Raw genomic sequence first — 23170 nt, 5'->3', positions numbered from 1 at the left:
GCGTCTTCCCCACTTCCCACTCACCTCCAGTGGGCATCCCTGGAGGGGGATGGATTGCCACACCAGTGCGATTGGGAAAAGGGTACTTTGAGCCCAAACCAATGACTGTTCTGTATTGGAACTAAAGCTGGAAAAGTTCCTTCTGAGGTCAAGGGGGTGACTGTAAATGCAGACGGGTGATCACTTAGACCTCCAGGGGTTGCTTGACCACTTGTATGTAGCCTTGTGGCGTAACATAGCAGGGAAGGTTATTGAGTCACTGCTTCATGTAGGCTTGGGAAAGGTGTTACAGGAGTGCACACATTTAATTATGCAGGAAATAATTGAATGGGTACAGTTTTACTAAATGGGGCAACCTGTGTGAAATGGACTTTTTAATGAGTCAGTGTTAGAGAACCACAGCCTGACAGAAGGTTCTGGCCCTAGAAATGCCAGGTAAAGCAGTCAGCAGAGCAAGGAGAGAGAAGGGAGAGGTCAGTGGGTGATGCAGCCGACCCTGCCAGCCTGTGCTAACGGGCCGATGGGGGAAAGCATAACGAAGGGGCAGCCCGACTCCTATCTTAGTACAAGCAGCAGTGGTCAAACTTTACTTTTTAGACCCCGGGTGGCATCTGGAACACTGTACCTAACTGCAGTCAATAGAGATGTTGGAATGTAACCCAAGAAGTTCCTGAAAGGGACTGTTGCATTTTGAGATGAAAGCATGTAGTCCTCGGAGGCTAGGGGACATTCGTCATAATTCACACCAGGGAATTCTAGGTAAAAACAGACCAAACAGATCCCCCCAAGGCCCAGAGCTACGAGCTCCCTTCCTTCACAGAGCTGGTCTCTGGGAAAGCCTCGCCCCGACGCAGCTCATCAGGTGGCTTGCTTGTGACTCTGGCTGCAGATGGCTCATTGCGGGAGCGGAAACAGATGCCCTGAAACGTCCCTGTGCATGACGAGACTGTTGTCAAGGTTTGGAGCGCTTGGCTTCCCTATGGATTTAGAAGCTGGGAAGATGTATTTACAGTGGGGGGGAGGGGGCAGGGAGAGCGCCCAGCAGGAGCCCAGTGCTTTTCTCCGTGTTAATTTTGCCGGAGGACAAAAAGGACGACGTGCTTGAAATATCGATTCCTTGCACAGTGTGGTTTTGATTTACCCCGAGAACGCTGAGCCGGTGGTGCGGGTGCAGGACTGGGGGTGTAGTCCTGCCTTTCTTGAGTTGCAAGCCATTCACAGTTTTCGGGGGGTTTACTGCTTCACTTCCGGCGCCTCTCTTTCATTCATACATTCCCAGTGACTGCCGCAGAGGAGCCATGTGAGGCAAGCGAGCATCTTCGCTCATTCAGGAAGTAAATATAAAGTGCCTCCTCTGGGCTACACCCCCTTGGCAGTCACGGAAGCAGAAGGAGCCTCTGCCCTCAAGCCGTCCCCAGGATGGCGGAGGCCTTTATGTTCTAACATCAGTCCTCTGACACCAACAGGGTGTCCTGCAAGTCACATCAGTTCAGATACTAACTACCGGAGTTGGCTTAGCTAAGGACTCAGTCCCACAAGACTTCCTCCTCTTCAAGATTCACCAGCCACAAGTGGGGTCCGCAGGCTACCCACCCTTCCGCCCGGCCCATCTCAAATTTAGGCTCTCACGTGAACCGCCTCAGGGTTGACAATTTGTTATAAGGACTCACAGAACTCAGGAAAGCACGGTACTTAGAGCTGCTGACTTACTATAAAGGAAACCAGTGAGCGTCCAGGTGAAGAGCTCCGTAGGATGCAAGGTGGGGCCGCGGTGGGCACAGAGCTTCTGTGCCCTCACCAGGCACGCTGATGGATTCACTGGAGCTCGCCGCTTCAGAGTTTTTGTCGCATTTTATCGTTACGGAGGCATGCTGTCCCCTGCTGCGGTGCCCCGGGTTAGAAGGAGGACTTCAGAGATGCTGCGCGACTGCCGACGGCACCTGCCACTTCCTGAGCGCTGACCACCTGCTGGCCGTTGTGCTGAATGCTCTAGTGAATGAGTCCATTTGGTTGGTCTTACAACAACCATGTGAACCCGGTACTGTTTTTTATATTTAACAGATGAGTGGAAACTGAGGCACAGCCTGTTGAAAGAATAACAGAAATTGAGTTTGTTTGAAAATGTTTAAGTCAAAAGAAAAAAAAAAAGAAAATGGTTAAGTCCAAAAGCTTCCAATCTTATCTGATCAAATCTCTCTTGATTTCTGATTGGCTTTGCTTTGGGGAATCGATCAAAAACCACTGCAGGATATTAAGAGTGGAAGATGATATATGTAGCGATAATAAGGATAGCTACCTTTTGGTGGAAAAAGAGAATTTTTCACTCCAAATTCTAATCTCCAGCATCACCTTGCGTGTCTGTTTCTGAAACTATACCCCCAGGTTTCAGTATTTATATCCCGTATTCCATTGACTTCAGATGCCATCAGTTGTAAGATGCACTATTACTTTCTTTTTTCTTTTTCTTTTTTTTTTTTTTTTTTTTTTTTTTTGCGGTCCGCGGGCTTCTCACTGTTGTGGCCTCTCCCATTGCGGAGCACAGACTCCGGACGCGCAGGCTCAGCGGCCATGGCTCACGGGCCCAGCCACTCCGCGGCATGTGGGATCTTCCCGGACCGGGGTAAGAACCCGTGTCCCTTGCATCGGCAGGCGGACTCTCAACCACTGCGCCACCAGGGAAGTCCACTATTATTTTCTGAATGATGAAAAAAGAAAAAACAATGCCGATTACACGATGACATCCCCACTGACTGTAAGACATCTTAATTTGTAAGGTATAAACGTGAAAAAGTGGGCGTCTTCAGATGAAATACGGTATTTGCATGAGTGTGTCAGGGGCAGATGGAAGTCATTTTGTGGGGTTCCAATGGCTTCTCCATACATCTGTCTGGGGGAAAAGAGGACTTCAGATATGTTCCTGACTGTGAGCTTGGCCCAGTGTGTCTTGGGTTGGTTCTTGCCCGTTGAAAAGCCCTTTACCTGCGTCTGGCTTGGTTCAGCCATGAGGCTCAGGTATGGGCTGCAGTGTGTGTAGGAAGAGGCTGGGAGGTTCCAGATAACGCTAATCACTTGACTGGCTTTTTGATCAGGCTGTTACTGTGTAGAACATTTAGCCCCTTCAGCCTTGTTCCCAGGGTTTATGTTTGCTGTGAGCATGAAGCTACAAAGAATGTGGGCTTCTGAATGAGAAAGACGGAGGGTTGCATCTGTCTGTGCCCATTCCTGGCTCAGGGACTTGCAAGCCACCCTGGTTCCCTCAGTCTCAGTTTCCCTCTCTGCCAAATGGGGGTGTTAATTCCTGCGTTGAACGTTTATGTGTATGTAGATTAAGGAAAATTAAAATGTAAATGTTAGGAAAATATGGGATCTTGATTTCATTCCAGAATGCTTTGTGACCTCTATCTCCTTAAAAAAAAAAAATCAAATCTTTTCTCCTTTAGGGGTGCTGCTTTGGCCCATGACATGGTGCCCATTAATAGTGCTTTGCCCCAGAAGCATTTTTTGTAAAGAGAATAATCATATGACTTCCCCTGTGCAGGGAGTAAGGGGCTGCTGGCTGTTGTTGAGCAGAATTCTCCATCATGAATCCAACCAAGACCTGGAAACCAGCAGGGGAAAAAAAATTCTCGAGACTGAGTTGACTTAGATTTTCCAGAAAAGGTCACAAGCAATGTTTTGCTCAGGAATTTTGTCTGGAAAGCCTGTTTAAGGCACCTCCTCTCTTCTTTTGGCTGATGGACAGCCCTGGAATTTGCTCATTTTCCATTGTTAGGCCATTTAAGGGCATGATGGTTGGGCCAGTGAGCAAACTCAGATCAGGCTATTGTATCAGTGCCTCATTCATTCGCAAATATTTGAGTACCTGCCTTACAAGCAGGTGTGCTGACAGAGAAGATACCGCACTGAGCAAAAAATATTTGTGTTTTCTGTCCTCGTGGGGCTTCCTGATCAGTAGGGGAGACTGCCATCAATCAAAGAACTGGAGAAATAAAGATAAAATTAGAATTGGGAGGAGTGTCGTGAAGGCTGTGTATAAGGAACTTCAGAGAATCAAGCAAGAGAACTTAGTCTGGTGAAAGAGTTCAAGGAGGGCTTTCGTGAAGAACCGGGACCTGCAGGATGAACAGGTGCTAGAGAGGTGGGGAGGGAGAGTGGATGTGTAGGTATGGAGCCAGACCCTGGAGAAGTGCCTGGGAAGTGGACAGAGGAGGGGAGGAGGAAAGGCAGAGGGTGGTCTAAGAAGTTGACCCACGCATGCCTTGCAGGACAGGCCATGTTAAGGACATTAGACTTTTCTTGAAAGCAATGGGAGCTACTGAAAAGTGATAAGATTTGCATTTTGAAAGGAATTTGGGGCTGTTCTGGGCGAGCTGGTCTCAGTGCAATCAGGGTGGCCTGTTAGGGGCTGATGGAGCTGTCCAGGTGAGAGATCAAGGTGGCACAGTGAGGGTGGCAGTAACAGAGGTGAAATAGGTGACAGAGTCAAGTCCATGTGGGAGCTGGCATGGCCAGGACCTGTACTGAGGTCATCGGCAGTGGCTCTCCTCGCATTGCTGATGGGAGGGAAATGAACAGGTTTTTGTATATTAAGTCAGTGCCAGTACAACTCTGAATTTGTGGATCTAGAAAGATGACTGTATCTTAAAACCAGTACATCCAACAGGGACATGGAATAATTTCTTCCACAGTAGTTTTTTTTTTTTTTTTTTTTTTTTTTTTGCAGTACGTGGGCCTCTCACTGTTGTGGCCTCTCCCGTTGCGGAGCACAGGCTCCGGACGCGCAGGCTCAGCGGCCATGGCTCACGGGCCCAGCCGCTCCGCGGCATGTGGGATCTTCCTGGACCAGACACGAACCCGTGTCCCCTGCATCGGCAGGCAGACTCTCAACCACTGCGCCACCAGGGAAGCCCCACAGGAGTTTTTTAATAAATATAATTACATGTTGTGTTAGTGAATTTAAGAAATAAACATTGTGTTTTTAGGTTATGATATATCCCACATGGAAATGTACTCACTATAATTATAGCAGTCTTTATAGATTATACTTATTTTAGAATACTACAATTTGGAAGTCCTTTAGTTATAATACACATTGAAAATAACTTGACTAATCATAGAATAATTTAAGCTTATATTTACCAGATTAGGTAACACTTGGGTCTAGTCACTTTGCTTTCCTATGTCAGTGTATTTTTAAAAGTCAGTGTCATTAATTACAGATAGGTGTGTGCCTTATAACTTGTGAAAGGACGTAAAGATACCTCTCCAATTTCTTATAAGTTGGTATTGAAAGAAATTGCTACCATCATCAAACCTCCCTCCTCTGGAGTTAAGAACATGCTGACTTGGTCTGCAGCCCTCCGTGGTTCCTTAGTTGGAGCATCCTTGGAGAGGCTGAGAGGCTTACGAGGAGGCCTCTGGAGTAGCCGCAACCGTGTGGCCTCACCTGCAGGGCCCGGGGTTGGCCAGGCTGTTTGGCAGGTTGCAGAGACACAGGGAGTTTCATTACCAGAGGACTTGTATCATGTACACATTCGGTGTATGTGGATTCATCTGCACAAATCAGCATTTTATTTATTTAAAAAGAAATTTTTTTTTGGCCATGCCGCAAGGCTTGCGGGATGTTAGATCCCCGACCAGGGATCGAAACCCAGGCCCTCCGCGGTGAAAGCATGGAGCCCTGACCACTGGACCTCCAGGGAATTCCCAGAGTTTCCTCTATTTTAAAATGCTGGGGAATTCCCTGGTGGTCCAGTGGTCAGGGCTCCATGCTTTCACTGCTGAGGGCCTGGGTTCGATCCCTGATTGGGGAACTAAGATCCCTGACGGCAGCGTGCCGCGTGGCCAAAAAAAAATATAGAGAAAACTCCCAATCTCATGGGGCTGGAGGTGCACCCACCCGCCCACCCTCCATGAGGCCTGTGTCAAGAGGGAGCCCTTGCTTCCCTGCAAGTCCCCTGGGAGAATGGGAGGATGCTTTGACAAGTGTCTTGTCCACTAAAAACTTGGGAAACCTGTGACTCAGGGGCCAGGGAATGTGTGAGGGTGGCTCTCTGGCATCCTGGCGGAAGGAATGGAAACAGTGACCATGGTAGAGAAACTGGAAAAACTGGTAGAATTATGGGGGGGGGGGCGGTAGGATGGGAGATGGTGACCGATGACTGAGTGGAGGAATGGGTGAGTGGGTCACCTTGAAAGTACAGCGAAACTTCTCAGAGCAAATTCTCACGTAATGTAATCGTTAGATAAAATCCCTCCAGCGTGGAATTAAACACTGTGTATTGCTGTACCCAGCATACATTGTGCTCACCTGACTAGTGAGGGCTCCACATACGGAGCACGGACTATACTTGAATGCCATCTAAGGCGGTTTCGAGGGTGGCCTTTGACTGCCCATGATAGTCCCCTTTTGTGCTAACTTAGGACTTAACCCCTGCCAAAAATCCAGTGACTTTTGCTAGTTGGATGTTCTTGACGCCTGACTGCCTCTGTTTCCAAATGAAGCTTTCTCATCTGCTTGTGAGAAAATACAGAATATATTCCTACATACGAGGCAGTTTTCCCTGACCCTCTACTTTTTCAAACCAAATAACACATTGCATTTAGTCTTCTCTACGGCAGCGCTCCCCAACCTTTTTGGCACCAGGGACTGGTTTCGTGGAAGACAATTTTTCCATGGACAGGGGCTGGGGAGGGAGGTTCAGGCGGTGATGCTAGCAATGGGGCACAACGGGGAGGGGTGGGGAGCGACGGGGGGTGACGGGGAGTGGTGGGGAGCAATGGGGAGAGGTGGGGAGGGGTGGGGAGCGATGGGGAGCGACGGGGAGCAGTGGGGAGCGGCACACGAAGCTTTCCTCGCTTGCCCACCGCTCACCTCCTGCTGTGCAGCTCAGTTCCTCACAGGCCTCGGACAGGCCAGGGGTTGGGGACTCCTGCTCTATGGCATTCGCATTCTTAAGAAGGGGTACGTGGTGACCCGTCAGGCCTCTTCCCAGGAGGCGAGTGGAATCCAGTCCCTCGGCTTGAGGCAGCTGGCGGAGGAGGAGGAGGGGTCCAGCGTCAGAGGGTCAGGCAGTATGGGCTCTGTCCTGACTCTGCCTGCCCCTCTGAATGGCCCTGGACAGCCCCTCCCCTTCTCTAAGCCTCCACCTCCTCTGAACTGGGAGCAGGTTTGCTTGGATAACCCCTACTGTCCCTCCACTCCAATATTCTGTTTAAAGCGTCTATTGAGTACTTATTGTATACACCTATTAAACACCTATTGAGTACTTGTATACACAGGTGGCATTTCACTGGGGGTGGACTCGGAGAGTCCAAGCCTCCGTCCTGAAGGAGTTTAGAAATTCTTCCTCTGGTTCAGGTGGTAGGTGAGCATGGGAGCCCAGTGTGGAAGCTCAGGAGCTGGTCTCGGGGACAGTCCCCTTCTTGACCCCAGATCACGTTTACAGTAGCCATGCCCTCTGACACAGTGCCTATTTGCCCATGTTTATACAGACTTCTGTAAAAGGCCAGATTGTAAATCTTCTCAGTCCAGGGTCCAGACAGTCTGTGTCACAACAACTTTACTCGGCAGTTGTGACGAGAGGGGGTATAGACAACCTGTAAATGAATGGGCGTGGCTGCATTCAAATACAACTTCATAAAGATAGTTGCCTCACCAAGTTCTAGAGTTGTCGACAAGTCTAGAAATGGGTGCCTCTGCGTAACTGGGCTGTGTGGACAGGGCCAGCTGACTCCCAGGCATGGGCCAGGCTCAGCACCCAGGCCCCCTTCAGTCCTCCGCCAGCAGAGACCTGACTGCAGGTCCTTCTGCTGCGGGCCTTGTTCTACAGGAAGGGCATTCAGGACTCTCCACTAGGGAATTAAAGTAACTGCCAGGGCGTCCCAGGGGCCCCCCAGAGCCGAGAGAGCTGATGCCTGCCACCTTTGTATTCGGGGGGGGGGGGCGGTAGGATGGGAGATGGTGACCGATGACTGAGTGGAGGAATGGGTGAGTGGGTCACCTTGAAAGTACAGCGAAACTTCTCAGAGCAAATTCTCACGTAATGTAATCGTTAGATAAAATCCCTCCAGCGTGGAATTAAACACTGTGTATTGCTGTACCCAGCATACATTGTGCTCACCTGACTAGTGAGGGCTCCACATACGGAGCACGGACTATACTTGAATGCCATCTAAGGCGGTTTCGAGGGTGGCCTTTGACTGCCCATGATAGTCCCCTTTTGTGCTAACTTAGGACTTAACCCCTGCCAAAAATCCAGTGACTTTTGCTAGTTGGATGTTCTTGACGCCTGACTGCCTCTGTTTCCAAATGAAGCTTTCTCATCTGCTTGTGAGAAAATACAGAATATATTCCTACATACGAGGCAGTTTTCCCTGACCCTCTACTTTTTCAAACCAAATAACACATTGCATTTAGTCTTCTCTACGGCAGCGCTCCCCAACCTTTTTGGCACCAGGGACTGGTTTCGTGGAAGACAATTTTTCCATGGACAGGGGCTGGGGAGGGAGGTTCAGGCGGTGATGCTAGCAATGGGGCACAACGGGGAGGGGTGGGGAGCGACGGGGGGTGACGGGGAGTGGTGGGGAGCAATGGGGAGAGGTGGGGAGGGGTGGGGAGCGATGGGGAGCGACGGGGAGCAGTGGGGAGCGGCACACGAAGCTTTCCTCGCTTGCCCACCGCTCACCTCCTGCTGTGCAGCTCAGTTCCTCACAGGCCTCGGACAGGCCAGGGGTTGGGGACTCCTGCTCTATGGCATTCGCATTCTTAAGAAGGGGTACGTGGTGACCCGTCAGGCCTCTTCCCAGGAGGCGAGTGGAATCCAGTCCCTCGGCTTGAGGCAGCTGGCGGAGGAGGAGGAGGGGTCCAGCGTCAGAGGGTCAGGCAGTATGGGCTCTGTCCTGACTCTGCCTGCCCCTCTGAATGGCCCTGGACAGCCCCTCCCCTTCTCTAAGCCTCCACCTCCTCTGAACTGGGAGCAGGTTTGCTTGGATAACCCCTACTGTCCCTCCACTCCAATATTCTGTTTAAAGCGTCTATTGAGTACTTATTGTATACACCTATTAAACACCTATTGAGTACTTGTATACACAGGTGGCATTTCACTGGGGGTGGACTCGGAGAGTCCAAGCCTCCGTCCTGAAGGAGTTTAGAAATTCTTCCTCTGGTTCAGGTGGTAGGTGAGCATGGGAGCCCAGTGTGGAAGCTCAGGAGCTGGTCTCGGGGACAGTCCCCTTCTTGACCCCAGATCACGTTTACAGTAGCCATGCCCTCTGACACAGTGCCTATTTGCCCATGTTTATACAGACTTCTGTAAAAGGCCAGATTGTAAATCTTCTCAGTCCAGGGTCCAGACAGTCTGTGTCACAACAACTTTACTCGGCAGTTGTGACGAGAGGGGGTATAGACAACCTGTAAATGAATGGGCGTGGCTGCATTCAAATACAACTTCATAAAGATAGTTGCCTCACCAAGTTCTAGAGTTGTCGACAAGTCTAGAAATGGGTGCCTCTGCGTAACTGGGCTGTGTGGACAGGGCCAGCTGACTCCCAGGCATGGGCCAGGCTCAGCACCCAGGCCCCCTTCAGTCCTCCGCCAGCAGAGACCTGACTGCAGGTCCTTCTGCTGCGGGCCTTGTTCTACAGGAAGGGCATTCAGGACTCTCCACTAGGGAATTAAAGTAACTGCCAGGGCGTCCCAGGGGCCCCCCAGAGCCGAGAGAGCTGATGCCTGCCACCTTTGTATTCCGGGACAGAAACTTCTGTCTAAACAGAGACTCTTTCATTGAGGATGACCCAACAAAGCCAGCTTGTGCCCGTTTTTGGCAACATCCGTAGGCCCTCACCTTGTTCATCCCTTAGCCTCTGCAGAATGCAGGTCAGAACGAGTTACCCCAGGAAATTCTACTTGTCATGAATAAACCAGGATAAATATGCTCTTTGGGCATTGGAAATTGGAAGTGGCTGGTCCTAGAAAAACAGCTTCTTTAAATCCTTTCTGGGTATAAATACATACTTTTTTAAAGTCCTGGAAAATTGTGGTTTCTACTCCAGCAAGGACCTGAGGGAGGAGGGCATTGGTTCCAGGAGCTGGTGTGTCAGCATGCCAAGCTTGGGGCTTTGTTTCGTTTGCAGGGCGAGGTGACATCCAGCCCCAGTTGGACAGTGCGCTCCAAGACGTCAACGATAAGTATCTCCTGTTGGAAGAAACAGAAAAGCAGGCAGTCCGGAAGGCTTTGATCGAAGAACGTGGCCGGTTCTGCACGTTCATCTCTATGCTGCGGCCCGTGATTGTGAGTTAGTGGAAAGTTCCAGAAGGCATAAACTGGCAGTTTGGAGGAGAGCCTCCTTATTTATCCTGGAGGCATTAAGCTGCGGTGTGTCAGGAATCATGATGGTGGAGTCATCTTTATGGGTGAATAGTTGTCTGCAAGTTGCTGATGGCTGCACGGCCCACTCTGTGTTCTAAGCACTGATGGTTCCACTTAACTTTTTCTCCCCGAGTCAAGAAGGCCCTGCAGAGTGGTTCTCAGAGTGTGGTCCCCAGGCCAGCCGCAGCACCTGGGAACTGGTTAGAAACGTACATGCTCAGGCCCAACCCAGCCCTACTGAATCCACAACTCTGGGGGTGAGGACCCAGTCATCTGGGTTTTAAACAAGTCCTCCAGCTGATTTTGAGACCCACTGACCAAGCTGAATGCCAAGGAGTGACTGTGAGGTTACTATGGGAAAAGCCGCAGTGAATCATTGCAGACATATTTTTTAAGTAAATCGGCTGCATGCCTTGAAAACTTACGCTGTAGGTGTTCTTGAAGCTGGTAGAAGTGCCCCAACTCCCTTTGCTCAGCCCTAGCAAGATGCCCAAATCTGAGTTCTTCCCCTGAGCGTAGCACTTTTCCCTGATTTGTGCTTCCCTGGTCCCACAGCTGCAGCTTGGTGCATTGGTAACATGAATGACTGTTTCTTCCATAGTCCCCCGTTCCTGCCTCACTTGCCATTGATTATGTTGGTGGAAGAAACAAGAAAGAAGGGGGAAGTTAACCTCCAGTGAACACACATGTGCTGTCACAAAAGGCTATCAGATTTGGACCAAAATATCTCCAAATAGTTGCCATCCACTGAAGCCGAGTGACTTCGGGGGTGGGGAGGGCGGGTCGTGGCCTGCAGAGGGGCTGTGCTGCGGGATCCCGTGTGGACACACAGGCGGACCACCCTAGCAGGCCCGCCAGCCCCCAGACACTTCGAGGAAGGCCCACGTGTTGGCTGTGGCTCGTTCACCCCTGTCCCAGGTGCACAAGTCTCTCCATGATTATGGCTGGTTTCGTTTTCCTCTCCACTTCCTCCACAAAAGGGCTGGTAATGGCTTCAGCAAAGATGCATCAGTCCCTGCATGCCTTTTCTGAAAAGCTGAAAGTGTTAGATAGTGTCCCTAATAAAAACAGTTGGATCAAGATGATAAAGTGAATCACTCATAACAGGTTGTGAATTACTTTCAGGAAGAAGAAATCTCAATGCTAGGGGAGATAACTCACCTGCAGACCATATCAGAAGATCTGAAAAGCCTGACCATGGACCCTCACAAACTGCCCTCTTCAAGTGAACAGGTAGGAGTCAAGGGGTAAGCATGGGAGAGAAAGCCAAAGAGACAAAGGTTCAAGGCCCTGAGGGTTCCTTGCGGCAATATCTCATTTTAAATGACATTCATGTTTTACACTGTGAAGCATAGTAATCATCTTCCTTAGTCATTATACAGCACCTACTGTGTACCAGGCTCTGCTCTAAGCTCTTTACATAGACTTCCTCTACTATTATCCCCATTTTACAGAGGACCTTGAGGCACTGAGAGATAAAGTCACCTAATCAGGTAGTTACTGGTAGAACTGGGATTTAAACCAAGCTGTCCATTTCCAGAGCCCATGCTCTTAACCATGTGTTCACCAACCCTCTAGAAATAAACTCTGCTAGGGACATGACAGTGGTATATCTTGGTCATCATTGTGAATCATTCTCACTGAATTTCTCCCATTCTCAGTAAGTAGTGCATGAGGATTTCTCTTATCTTATGAAAAAGGTGACTTTTTAAATGTTGATTCATTTGGTTCATGTGACATTAACACTGTATCCAGTGGGAAGAGACATATTTGGAGGAACAGGTGATGAATCACGTGCTGGCCTTTGCCTTTTGTATAAAATTGTTATCACTGCCTTGGGAGCCAACTAGGGAGACAAATTTGGGAGCTTATATTTTCCATCCTATGAAATTGTGTTTATCAGACTGTAGCCTGCAGGCATTCACTCAGTAAGTAGACATTTATTGAGCACGTACTGTATGAATGGAAGGTAGACCTTATACTCAAACGGCTCTTTGTCAAGCGAGGGAGACAGATGTAGAAGTAATTGTGAAAGAATTGGTTTCTCTTGATTCTGTCAGGTTTTAAGGGTCAAACAGGGCACAAGTGACCACTGAATATCAGGTAGCTAAGATGTAATAAGATCAGCACATCCTGAAACCATTATTGTCTATGTGGTGGTGTAAGCAAAAACCCTACAAATTCTAACCTTGGGTGTAAGTGGCTCTTATAAATTGTTAATGTAACTAACTGTAAATCTTTCTCTTTCTTTTTTGACGGATATGTCATGGTTTTCCTCCCCTCTCCACATTAATTATATTTTTGCTTGTCTCAGAAAAAGGATTGTGACGTTGATGGATTGGTACTATGATTCTTTAATTTAAAAAAAAAAATCTTAACATGTTTTTCTTTGATCCCCACTCCTCGATGATGGCAGAATTTCGACGTTATGATGGCTGTTAAGATTGGACAGATAACGTTTCGCTTCTCAACACCTTGCTTACCCTCCTGGCTCTGTCCCCTTAGGTGATTTTGGACTTGAAAGGTTCTGATTACAGTTGGTCGTACCAGACTCCACCCTCTTCCCCCAGCACCACCATGTCCCGCAAATCAAGTGTCTGCAGGTAAGTGAGGCCGGGCTGGGCCACTGCTTTAGGGACACAGCATTTTTCTTTATGCTAATGTGAGCATTAGAGTCAGTCTTGAGCTCCAGGATGGCTCATTGGAAACAGGAAATGGTGATCAGGTGAAAGGATCCCATCATGATTTGGGTCTCACTCTTTAGTCTCCGGATTAGTTTGGGGTCATAAGGAAAATCCCAGATCCCATCATGATTTGGGTCTCACTCTTTAGTCTCCGGATTAGTTTTGGGTCATAAGGAAAATCCCATCAGGTCTTAGACCAATGGCCATAGCTTTCTCACTCAGTGTACGTTGTACGGATTTTCCCATCTTACGAATTCACATTGGATCTTCCTGTTTAGCAGAGTAAGAAGCACACGGGCCTAAAGAAAGGGCAAACAGAGGTTGATTCTTGTGCAGACTCATCTTGCTGTCGCCAGAACAAGTGAAGGCAGTAACAGTGGCTCATGCCCTCATTTGCCCCCCAATTTTGGTCTCAGGGCTTCATAAAGTGAATAGAGTTCTTGATCTGTTCACCACTCCCACCACTCCCATCACTGCTCTGTTAAGCACTAGCATTACCTAGTGACTCAGAGTGAGAATCCATTGGAATAGTTCTGCCATTGGCAACGCTGTTTTCTGGCAGGTTTCTCTTCAGCACCATTCTTGGCTTGCTGACTGCCAAGTTTATTCTCTTCCCGTGAGAGGGTGGAAACATCCTCGTGCATCATTCCTTTCTTGGTACACTTCACCTGCTAATCTTTTTCTTTGACTTTTCAAAGCCAAATGAATTTCCACTTCCTGTGAATTAGCATTGAGAGTAAAGAGCAGGATGGATCTGCCGAATCTGTGTCTGGTAATATCTCTACACATGTGTGCGTGTGTTTCATTTCATATTTGAGCTTGTGCAGTGTACACGGAGCAGGAAGTTCAGATTTAAGATGCTTATCCTGACGTTCAGCAACCTGAAGGTGTTGGTTTCTTGTCATCCTTTGTGCGCTGTGTGTGTGTGTTCGTGTGTATGACACATCTACTTAAGTTTTTTAACTGAGGATGTTTTTTGTTTGGTAACCAAGAAAACTTTATCTCGATTAGTATAAAACAAAGCTGCATGAGTATCTTTTCTTTCTACAGTTTTAGTTTCAATAGAAAATCATGTCACATGGACAGCACCAGTTCTGAGCTTGCTGCAGTGGAATTGCAATGAGCTTTGTTGTCAGTCTCCAGATGCCCTCTTCTGGCTGACTGGGGGAAAAGCAAAAAATCATGATAATTATCCCTGGCAAATGTGCCCAGTGATTTCCCTCCAGCACACTCCCCTATATCTGTTGGAACAGGTAATTCTGGTATAGAACAGTCACACAGCCCTAGACTACCTTATTACCTGTCCGAGTTTGCAAAATTTGACAAGAATCTCTTGCGGGTTTAGGAGCGGAAACCACAAACATTCTAATCCCAGGCTGGGTTGTTTATTGCACGCCTTCTGATGGTTCTACAGCTGCTCTTGTATGTCATCTCTGCTTGTTTGGACCACAAGACTTTGTCCAGTTTTCTGGGTTTCGTAATCTGAGTGATTAGACAGAGTGTAGGACCTATCTCTTACGACTGGAAATGGAACGCAGACAGAACACCAGAGGGCATGTGTCATTTTCTGAAATCCTGTTTACTGTTCCATCCTGGAAGCAAACAGCTTAGATTGATGACCTTTAGTCCCTGAAAGCTGCCTGCCTCTTGCCTGGTGTTCTGTTTGCCGGGCCCACAGATGTTTTAACAGAGAAACACCTGTGTTCAGGGTCAAGCCATTCACTGAAGCACCAACTTTGTAAATAAAATGTAAAACATATGGACACAAAGAGAGTCGATTTGCTGATATTCTGTATGGGAGACTCCTTGAGGAGTCTCTGGGTGCCGAGTGATGGTTGGCCGGGTTGACTTTGGTCTCCTGGACCCAGATGGTCCATCGAAAGGAGACACTTGGGTGTTCCAACCCGGTCATGCTGAAGCCTTAGCCGTTTTGGCTTCAGGGTCACAGTTGTTGCGAGCAGATGAGATGAGCCCTTTTCATGCCGCGGACATCGGGTCCCCAGGCTTTGGTGGCAGGTGACAGAGCAGAGCTTTAGAATCACGGGCCTCCATCCTAAGGACGCCTCGTTGTGCCGTCGGAGAACTGAGTCTCTGTGACTGGTGTTCCCCCCCACTTGCTCACAGGAAAACACTTTTGTTTACTAGCTTAATGATTGGGTGTTTAGAAAACATGGCTCGCCGTTTGCACTGCTTCTTGGGGCCGGGGGCTGATTGCATGATGTCGTTCTCCCCTGTCATCCCGTGTCGTCTGTCCCCCTTCCCCCGCTGCCCCCGCAGCAGCCTGAACAGTGTCAACAGCAGCGACTCGCGGTCCAGCGGTTCCCACGGCTCCCACTCGCACTCGCCCAGCTCCCACTACCGCTACCGCGGCTCCAGCCTGGCCCAGCAGGCGCCTGTGAGGCTGTCCAGCGTGTCCTCCCATGACTCAGGGTTCATCTCCCAGGACGCCTTCCAGTCCAAGTCACCATCCCCCATGCCGCCGGAGGCCCCCAACCAGGTAAGGGTCCTTGGCTCCTGGAGCAGCCGCAGCACCTGGGGTCTGGACCACCCTCAGTGGCTGGAACCAGAGAGGGACCTGGGCTTGGACAGACCCCTGTCTTCTGACGGGAAACCTCTGGTTTAATTTCTCATCTCTAGAGGAGCTGCTCTCCTAAAGGGAGAGATACCGTAAGTGGGGGGTTGAAGCTTACGATCATTATGCCGGTGATGGTTGAGTCACTGCATTGATTTGGGGAGTTTTCACACGTACACAGACTCAAAGAGGTTTGGCCACTCCCTGGCATCCCTGTAAGTGCCCGGCTTAGCATGATGTAGTAATTAATGGGCATTTGCCAATGGGGGCGGAGATTCTGTCACTGAACAGTGCCTTGGAGACCTGCCCTGGCACTCTCAGCTTCCCTTTATCAATTTGTGTTGAGAATGAGAAAGCATCTTCAGAGCCCATGCAGGTAGTTCTGTTGGCACCTTGCTCCTGGGAGAAGGGGAGGTGTTGAGTCTCTGACCACAGTTGGGTTAGATGGCGCTAGGCGCCCAGCCCAATGGGTCCAGCCAGAACAGAAGGCAGGAGCTGGGCATTGGAACACCCTTCACCTGCTCCCCTCTGTCCTCTTTTTGTGCCAGTGGGTTGGCCTCTAGATTAGTAAGCAGCACGACCTGACCTATAGACACCGGGAAACGTGAACCTCCAGGGTGCCTCTCAGCACCATCCTCTGGGGAGCATGGTGGCTCCGAGCCCGTCGTGTACATTTTGAGGCTGACCACAGCCTTTGGTTCAAGATCCTTGGGATTCAGAAGGTCACGTGCTTGTCTTGTTCATCCAGGTATCCAATTTGCCTGACAGTCACCAAATATCTCCTGTGTGCCAGGCACCACCCTAGGAGCTTCTGCCTGTGTTAACTGTGTAGTCCTGCCAACAACCACGCAGAGTGTTGTTACCCCTGTGTTGTTGTGGAAACGGAGGCTCAGAGATGTAACGCAATTTGCCCGAGTTGCACAGTTATGTGACCTGCAGGTTGAGGATGTGGAACCAGGGTTTCTGGCAACTGGTCCAGCACCCTTTCTGCACCGCCCTGGCCATAAGGTGCCCCTGGCAGAGTGTGCTGGGGATCACTCTACATAGAAGAAGCATCTGAGGTGTTTTGGGAGCCTAGGTCACTCGCCTGACGTGGCTGACATTGGTGAACCCAGAGCTGCTCAGCCCGGTGCTCCTTTTGACATTTTACAGCCGTCCCCGGGGACTGTGGCCTCTGTCTGTCTTCCTGGGGCCGACACTCAGTTTCGAATGGAAACGCTTGGAGCCAGGAGCTGCAGCTTTAAGTCCTGATGTGCTTGGGGTGCTTTGGCTCAGTCTCTGAGGGGTCACCACCTGTCCCCTGTCCGTCCCCACTATGTGTGGCGCTAAACAACACCTGCATGTCTTGCAAGTAGGGAGTGAGAGTGGTCAGAGGGGGAGCAGGGATTTGCAGTTCCTCAAAGGCTTTTCTAATGTGCAGCGTCATTCTGTGTGTGTTTTTAACAACTGACACATTAACAAAGTATTGTGCACTGACACTGCTTTCTAAAAAAAAGAAGCTGTGTGTTCCAGCCTTGCTGTGCATGTGTGGATCAGGCTGAATGAAGCGGGCTTTCTGTCTTCAGTAATGTCGAGGGAAGCGGAAGGCAGCTTGTTGGGATTTACTGAAATCTGAAAGCCGGTACCCAAGATATGCTTGACTAGCAACTCCAGGGGATTTTTTTTTTTTTTTTTTTTTTTTTTTTTTTTTTTTTCCCCCGGTACGCGGGCCTCTCACTGTTGTGGCCTCTCCCGTTGCGGAGCACAGGCTCCAGACGCGCAGGCTCAGCGGCCATGTCTCACAGGCCCAGCCGCTCCGCGGCATGTGGGATCCTCCCGGCCCGGGGCACGACCCCGTGTCCCCTGCATCAGCAGGCGGACTCTCAACCACTGCGCCACCAGGGAAGCCCCAGGGTAGTTTTAATAAACTCAGGGATACTGCAAAATTTAATTGAGAATTCTAGTTTTTTAAAAAGGCATTACAGCTGCTTCTAAGGCACAGGGGCAATTTAAGGAAATTGTACACATCACACAGGCCAGAGGGTACAATCTCCTGGAGGAAGTAGAGTTACCTTAATTTGGGTGGAGGAAGGAAGCAAACGTCCGCAAGGGGGTGATCCCTCAGGTACACGGATGCAAATGGATGCCACGTGGCAGGATGTGTTCAGAATTCTCCCGTTTTCCTCCACTCTGCTCTTTTCAAATTGTGCCGTGTGTGCCCAGGAGTCACGGACCACATGTGCAGCTAGGCTCCTGCCTAGAACCGTTCACTCCATCAAGGCAAGGAGTTCTTCAGGAAAAAATTGAGTAGAAGTCGAAAGAAAATACGAACCTGCAGTCCTGGGGTGATTTACTGGTTCTTTTTTCAAATTGAACATATTTTAGTTACAGGAACCAAAATAAATAGTCCTGGTAAATTACAGTGATAACTGATTTTTACTTATAGTTGATTAAGCACTATATACAGAGGTACACACACACAAGATCTCATTTAATCTTCATCTGATAGATATTATTAATCTCTATTCTGAAGATGAAAAATAAATTGAGGTTTAGAGAGATTAAGCCCATGGTTCCTTGACTGGGAAGTGGCAGAAAAAAGACTTCAATCTGAACCTTCAGACTTCAGGTCCTGGATGGCTAACCAGACACCGAGCTGGGGAAGTGGCCAGAACCTCCGCCACGGGGCCTGGCCTTGCTTGGGCTCCTCGGGGCTGCAGGCATTGTGGAACGCCTTTTCAGCTCCTTGCTCGTACAGGATGGGAGGCTAAGGATCTGTCCTTTCGTAGGAACCTTTCTTTGGCGGGTGAAAGGGGTGGACAGAAACATGGATCTGGCCTCCTTGCCAGTGAATACAGGGACACTTCCAGGGAACTAGTAGAGAAGGCGCAGACTTCCTTATACAAATGGGATGAGATTGCAGTTAACAGTGAAGAAAACTTAAAGCAGATACCTGGGTGGGCCCAAAGCACTATCCTGGGGGACCCAGTTACATGGAAGAGATGGTCATTGTCACTCACCCATTCAGCACTTTTAAAACACCTGCCACATGCCAGGACAGGACCAGAACGTCGCGATGTAGTGGTGAGCTAACAGGCAGTCTCTGCCTCTGCCGAAGGCGGTTTCCCTGGCCGACACCGGGAGACTGGTAGGGACTGGAGGGTTAATAAAATCAGGCTAAAGAGACGTTTTCGCAAGCCAGACCTCCCTCCTTTCCGTGATGTCCCAGAGCTCGCCAGGATGCTTCATCTCTCTCTATGCGGCCACTGGAAACATTGCCCTAACCACTGGAATTCACTGCCTCAAACCTCAGAATCACTCCCCAGGCAGAAGGACCTAAAATCATGTCTTGTGAAGATGCAGCTTCATAGCTGGAAGCCACCCACATCCAGAGGTTGCATGGGACGAAGGAAGAGAGTCCAGGAATTAGAGCCATTCTAGGCAGACATGGAGCAAAAACCCAAGTTGGGAATCCTCTTGCAATAATGCCTGGACACCTGAGAGATGTAAAAGTCATGGCATGGCACAGGAAGAAAGGCCCTAGAGAACGCAGGGAGTCCAGCGCCTTAACCACACTCCCCTGTGCCAGGCACACACACAGATGGCGGGGTTCTGGGGGCCTTGCAGTCCGGCAGGTCTGGGGCTCGCTGGGTCTCATGCTTCCTTTCCAGGGCTTGGAGGCCTCTGTGTTGGTACAGCTTTGGGGGAAAAAATAACCCTAACCCTCTGCTTCTCTCATCCTTCCCTCTTCTGTATGCATGTCTGTCTCTCCGTGCGTGCCCTTCTCCCCTCCTGCCCCACCCCATCTTTTTATTTTTTATGACCGTCCTTTTTCGGTGGTGTGTGGCCCCTCCCTGGCTGCAGAACTCGTCCAGCTCGGCCTCCTCTGAAGCCTCGGAAACCTGCCAGTCCGTGAGCGAGTGCAGCTCGCCTACCTCAGTCAGCTCAGGCTCCACCATGGGCGCCTGGGCGTCCACAGAGAAGGTGACCGGCTGGGGTCCCAGCCTCTCCCCCATCCCCTGCCAGCTGCTCCCCGCACAGCCGCAGGAACCTGGAAACTCAAAATCTCCACCAAGCGTGGCCTCTCTTGGGGCCAGAGGGAGGGACAGGACTGAGGGCTTTTTCCGGAATGGGTGCCTGGCCCTGAGCAATGACTCTGCGGTCGTCCAGAGGGAGAGGAAGGGGTATGGGGAACTCGGAGGTGTGAAGGCTTCTTCCCAGGACATGGATGGTCATCCGTCTTCCCCCCTTCCCCTCCCCTGCACCCCACCCACCATGGCCTCCTCTTCACCGTGCCCTTGGATGTGACACTTCACTGCGTCAGAGGCTGTGTGCTTTCCTGCCTTTTAGTTGCAATCACCCCACCCTTCACCCTGATTTGGAATCTCCTGAACAGTGATGATTTTGGAAACCTGGAATGAACAGCTTTCAGTTGACGCTTTTGAATTTTAAAATTTGCACAATGAGATGAGCGAATCACCGTCACTGTGAAATTATTAGTGAAATAATCGAAAACCATTGAGAGCACCACACATTAGGGACACGGATCATTTCCAAACTATTCTAAAATGTAGATAAAATATTTCCCCAACTGAATACTTGGTGTCAAATATGCGGGCATTGTTTGCACCGTAGCTAGCGCTTTTCCCTCGCATCCTGGACCATCCATGAGTGGCAGAGCCCTGATGTTTGTTTTATTTGCAAATATTCAGATCTCCCCCGTCCCTTGAATGTCAATGCCATCTTGTATCTCCACACTCATCCTCTTATATTAATTTTTTTCCTTTTTTCCTCCCTTTTTTTGTTTGTTTCCAGTTGTCTAACGGGTTTTCTCACTATAGTTTATCAAGCGAGCCCCACGTGGGGCCCGTAGGGGCGAGCCTTTTCCCTCATTGCCTGCCCGCCTCTCGCCTGCTCCCTCGGGCCACCTCTGTCCACCTTCCAGACTACGCTCATTATTACACCATTGGGCCCGGCATGTTCCCGTCATCTCAGATCCCTAGCTGGAAGGTTTGTGTCTCTCCGCCCTCCTCTCGCCCTCTCCCCCGTCCCTCATTGCCTCTGTGCTCACCCCCCTGCTGCCCCACGATTCTCACCCCACCCCACCCCTTTCCTCTCACACTCTGCCTTCTTCCCCATAACACCTCCTCCCTAAGTAAATTCCCACTGGGGAGAACCGGAAAGCAGCAGGCAGCACTGAGACGGGAATGTCCACACGGAGCTGAGATTGGAGGAGCTCCCTTTAGGAGACACCGGTTAACCCCCGTTAGACCCCAGTAGACCCAGATGCAGCATTGCAGGGAAGTAGCTCCCAAGTTGTAAGTCCAAGTTCTGCCCTCCTGGGGGTTTCCTGAAGGTGTCACTGTTATCAGGGAGGGACTCCTCCGCGGCCATGTTCCCCAGACTGTTCCCTTGAACCCTTACTGGGCCATGGTAACAGAACCATGCCCCAAAATATGGTTTGGCTTATGTTTTATCTTAAAAGTACCTGCAGACTTTATTTTTAGTCTTAAAACATGTTTGCTTTAATATAAAAACGAAAAGTTTTTATATTACTTCCTAGCAAGTCTGATTAATGCCAGGAGGATATTCTACCTTTATTTGGAGAGGGGGTCCCTAACTTGAATAGTAGGCCCCTAGACGGCCCGCCATCTAGGAGCAGGCCTTGACTGCCTCCCTCACAAGTGGTGCGGACCCCTCAGAATCTTTCTTCTGGCCCAGGGGCCTTGCTTCCTCTGTGAGGACCTCAGAGAGCACATCCTGAAGCGCCCTTTGGGGTGGTTTCCCGGAAGTGAGGTTCAGCCTCAGGGAGAGTGGCTGAAGTCCCTTTAGTGCTCCCTGGTGGCCACTCCAGGCGAGTGAGGTAATTTGAGCCGCTAGGCCCCAGCGGGGTCCCCAGACATGGGAAGGGAGGGCCTGGTCCCTGGGGATGTGCTCTCCACTGGCCGATGCCTTCAGACACCATAGGCAGGTGGTCAGTTGTTTGATGGCTGTAACTCAGAGTCTCCCTCAGGCTACCTGCCCCGTTGTTGTGGGTTTTCAGTCTTTGGGCGGATGTGAGGAAAGGGCAGGTACCCAGGGGACCCCCAGAGGATTTTCTGCTCCCTTCCTCTAGTGCCGGGTGAGGGCAGAGGAGGGGCTGCTGGCCTGTCCCAGCCTGAGCTTCCCCCAAGGGGACCAGCTACCTTCTGTGGGCGGGCAGCTCTCTGGAGGCTTCTGTGGCCTCCCGGTGGAGGCAGAGGCCCTGGCACCTGACCACACTTGTTCCACTTAGGACTGGGCCAAGCCAGGACCTTACGATCAGCCTCTGGTGAACACCCTTCAGCGCCGCAAAGACAAGCGAGAGCCAGACCCCAGCGGTGGAGGCCCCGTCGCAGCGGGAGGCATGCCCACCGCTGCCGAGGAGGCTCAGAGGCCGCGGAGCATGACCGTGTCGGCCGCCACCAGGGTGACGCTCTTGTTCTCTACAGCTGGCTGGGCCCCTCGAGACCTGGCAGGGGCCACGTGCTGGCCAGCAACTGGAGGGATCCGAGCCCCTTTCCCCTACTCCCTGCTACAGCGTTTAGAAGGCCCCCAGGGAAGGCCTTGTATGGGAATTAGACTCTAGAACTTTCTAGAGCCTGGGTAGGGTCCAAGCAAGTTGGCAGCCCCCCTGGGCCCACAGACAGTGGCGGTCACGGGAGCAGAATAGGAGTCCTGTTGAGGCCCCCACTGGACGAAGAGTGCAGAAAGGCTCTGGGGGTACCGGGACTTGCGGCCCCGGTGGCTCATCTGTCTCTCTCCTCCCATCTGCAGCCTGGAGAGGAGATGGAGGCTTGTGAGGAACTGGCCCTGGCCCTGTCTCGGGGCCTCCAGCTTGACACCCAGAGGAGCAGCCGGGACTCGCTTCAGTGCTCCAGCGGCTACAGCACCCAGACCACCACCCCCTGCTGCTCTGAGGACACCATCCCCTCCCAAGGTAGGAGAGCCTGAGCTTTCCAGCCGGGCTTCCTGAGCAGTGCCAGGTGAGGAAGGGGGCCCTCCCCGCTGGGAGGAGGCAGACGTGCGGGAGTCCATCCAGCCACAGTAGAGCATCTTGGAATGCTCTGGAGGGCTCGTCTGTAGTTGTCGCGTCACTGCCATGCAGCAAAGTGGCCAGATTTCACAACTTGGTTTGTTTCTCACCATCAGGGTTACAGGGATGTCCCAATTTGAAGGCAGACAGATGCTGTTAATGATAACATCATTTGTGTTTGGCACTTTGTACCAAGCACTTTATTTTCCCATTAATTCTTCACAATCGTTTATGTCATAAGTCTGTTTATCCCCATTTTATATACATGGAGACTGAGGCCCAAGTTCACACAATAAGCAGCAGAGCTGGAGTTTGAGTCGAAGGTCTGTCAGAGTCTGAAGCCCAAACTCCAGCCAAATTCTCTATGAACTTGCCTCCCTCACCGCCCTCCCCAGCGCGCGCGCGCGCACACACACACACGCGCGCACACGCGCGCACACGCGCGGCCTCTCCTCCCCACCCCCCGACTCTTGTTGGTGTCGAGCTCTCTGCACGTGGCCAACGTGCCACC

At 50.6% G+C, this 23170-nt stretch overlaps 1 protein-coding gene across 6 annotated transcripts in view; it reads left to right on the top strand.

Annotated features, from left to right (window-relative positions):
* Positions 1-23170, top strand: part of MTSS1 (MTSS I-BAR domain containing 1) — a 167724-nt gene that overhangs the window by 140539 nt on the left and 4015 nt on the right. For 3 of the 6 annotated variants that reach the window (XM_007456054.1, XM_007456053.1, XM_007456052.1), the window contains 7 exons: positions 10135-10292; positions 11496-11603; positions 12876-12973; positions 15332-15551; positions 20421-20615; positions 21880-22053; positions 22401-22563. In XM_007456054.1, coding sequence (XP_007456116.1) covers positions 10135-10292; positions 11496-11603; positions 12876-12973; positions 15332-15551; positions 20421-20615; positions 21880-22053; positions 22401-22563 — 1116 coding nt within the window. Of the gene's footprint in view, positions 1-10134; positions 10293-11495; positions 11604-12875; positions 12974-15331; positions 15552-19469; positions 19590-20420; positions 20616-21879; positions 22054-22400; positions 22564-23170 lie in introns of all 6 variants that reach the window. The other 3 variants (XM_007456051.1, XM_007456056.1, XM_007456055.1) reach the window with 2 other exon arrangements.

The sequence above is a fragment of the Lipotes vexillifer genome, unplaced genomic scaffold (genome assembly GCF_000442215.2).
Source record: "Lipotes vexillifer unplaced genomic scaffold, Lipotes_vexillifer_v1.1 scaffold84, whole genome shotgun sequence".
Taxonomy (NCBI): domain Eukaryota; kingdom Metazoa; phylum Chordata; class Mammalia; order Artiodactyla; family Lipotidae; genus Lipotes; species Lipotes vexillifer.
This window is presented reverse-complemented; position numbering and strand designations above follow the sequence as displayed.